This window comes from Poecilia formosa, unplaced genomic scaffold (assembly GCF_000485575.1).
Source record: "Poecilia formosa unplaced genomic scaffold, Poecilia_formosa-5.1.2 Scaffold903, whole genome shotgun sequence".
Taxonomy (NCBI): domain Eukaryota; kingdom Metazoa; phylum Chordata; class Actinopteri; order Cyprinodontiformes; family Poeciliidae; genus Poecilia; species Poecilia formosa.
In genome coordinates, this window is record NW_006800842.1 from 7,972 (window position 1) to 10,758 (window position 2,787).

The following is a 2,787-nucleotide window of genomic DNA, read 5'->3' on the forward strand; positions in this document are numbered from 1 at the left end:
AACAACTACAACTGCAGCACCAACCAAAACTGTGTCACCAACCACAGCAACTGCAGCAGCAACAACAACCACTACAGCACCAACCACCACAACAGCAGCTCCAACAACCACAACTGCAGCCCCAACCACAACTGCAGCAACAACAACCACTACAGCACCAACCACCACAACAGCAGCTCCAACAACCACAACTGCAGCACCAACCACAACTGCAGCAACAACCACCACAACTGCAACGCCAATAACCACAACTGCAGCACCAACAACTNCAGCTCCAACAACCACAACTGCAGCACCAACCACAACTGCAGCAACAACCACCACAACTGCAACGCCAATAACCACAACTGCAGCACCAACAACTACAACTGCAGCAACAACCACAACTGCGTCACCAAGCAGCACAACAGCTACACCAACAACAACCACTACAGCACCAACCACCACAACTGCAGCATCAACCACAATAGTAGCTCCAGTCACCACAACCCCTGCACCAACCACCACAACTGCAGCACCAACCACAACAACCACAGCACAGACCACAGCCCCAACAACAACAACAACCCCTTTGCCAACCACCACAACTGCAGCACCAACCACCACAGCTGTAACACCAACCACCACAACTGCAGCACCAACCACCACAGCTGTAACACCAACCACCACAACTGCAGCACCAATAACCTCAACTGCAGCACCAACCACAACTGCAGGAACAACAACCACAACTGCAGCACCAATAACTACAACTGCAGCACCAATAACCACAACAGCAGCACCAACCACCACAACTGCAGTACCAATAACCACAACTGCAGCACCAAGAACCACAACTGCAGCACAAACCACAACAGCAGCTCCAACCACAACAACTGCAGCAACAACTGCATCACCAACCACCACAACAGCTACACCAACAACTGCTACAGCACCAACCACCACAACTGCAGCATCAACCATTGTGGCTCCAATCACCACCAGTGCAGGACCAACCACAACAGCTTCTCCATCTACCACAACCACAGACCCAACAAATGAAGCAACAACCACCACACCCGCACCACCAACCACCACAACTGCAGCACCAACCACCACAACAGCAGCATCACCAACAACCTCAACTGCAGCACCAACGACAACAGCGTCACCAACCACAACAACTGCAGCAACAACAACCACTACAGCACCAACCACCACAACAGCAGCTCCAACAACCACAACTGCAGCACCAACCACAACTGCANGCAACAACAACCACTACAGCACCAACCACCACAACAGCAGCTCCAACAACCACAACTGCAGCACCAACCACAACTGCAGCAACAACCACCACTACTGCAATGCCAATAACCACAACTGCAGCACCAACCTCAACAGCAGATCCAACCACAACAACTGCAGCACCAACCAAAACTGCGTCACCAAGCACCACAACAGCTACACCAACAACCACAACAGCACCAACCACCACAGCTGCAGCATCAACCATAATGGTAGCTCCAATCACCACAACCCCTGAACCAACCACAACAGCAGATCCAACCACAACAGCAGCACCAATAACCACAGCACAAACCACAACAACCACAGCAGAGACCACAACCCGAGCAACAACAACAACCCCTGAACCAACCACGACAACTGCAGCACCAACCACCACAGCTGCAACACCAACCACCACAACAGCAGCACCAATAACCTCAACTGCAGCACCAATATCCACAACTAGAGCACCAACCACAATAGCAGCACCAACCACCACAACTGCAGTACCAATAACCACAACTGAAGCACCAACAACCACAACTGCAGCACCAACCACAACAGCAGCTCCAACCACAACTGCAGCAACAACTGCATCACCAACCACCACAACAGCTACACCAACAACAACCGCTACAGCACCAACCACCACAACTGCAGCAACAACCACCACACCTGCAACACCAACCACCACAACAGCAGCACCAACCTCAACTATTGCAGCATCAATAACCACAACTGCAGCACCAACCACAACTATTGCAGCATCAATAACCACAACTGCAGCACCAACCACCACCACAACAGCTACACCAACAACAACCGCTACACCATCAACCACTACAACTGCTGCATCAACCACAATGGTAGCTCCAATCTCCACCAGTGCAGGACCAACTGCAACAACTGCAGCACCATCCACAACAGCTTCTCCATCTCCCACAACCACAGGTCCAACAAATGAAGAACCAACCACCACACCCGCACCACCAACCACCACATATGCAACACCAACCACCACAACAGCAGCAGCACCAACCACAACTGCAGCACCAACCACAACAACAGCTACACCAACAACTACCACTTCAGCATCAACAACCACTCATGCAGCACCACCCACCACAACTGCAGCAACAACCACAACAACTGCTGCACCAACCACAACTGCAGGAACAACAACCACAACTGCAGCACCAACCACCACAACAGCTACACCAACAACAACCACTACAGCACGAACCACCACAACTCCAGCATCGACCACAATGGTAGTTCCAACCACCACAAGTGCAGCACCAACCACAACAGCAGCACCAACAACAATGGCAGCAACAACCACAACAGCAGCTCCAACGACCACTACCACAGCACCAACCACAACTGCAGCACCAACTAAAACAATAGCACCAACCACCACTGCAGCACCAACCACTACAACCACAGCACCAACAACCACCACAAACACAGCACCAACAACCACAACTGCAACACCAACCACAACAACCGCAGCACCAA

General features: G+C 51.7%; 1 protein-coding gene across 1 annotated transcript; it reads left to right on the forward strand.

Annotated features, from left to right (window-relative positions):
* Window positions 1–1,496: 1,496 nt before the first annotated feature.
* Window positions 1,497–2,537, forward strand: LOC103132018 (mucin-2-like; the record flags this gene model as incomplete). The annotated part of the gene is made up of 2 exons (XM_016667101.1): window positions 1,497–2,135; window positions 2,313–2,537. Coding segments are annotated over exons 1-2 (864 nt in total), but the record flags the coding sequence as incomplete, so codon positions are not given.
* Window positions 2,538–2,787: the final 250 nt, after the last annotated feature.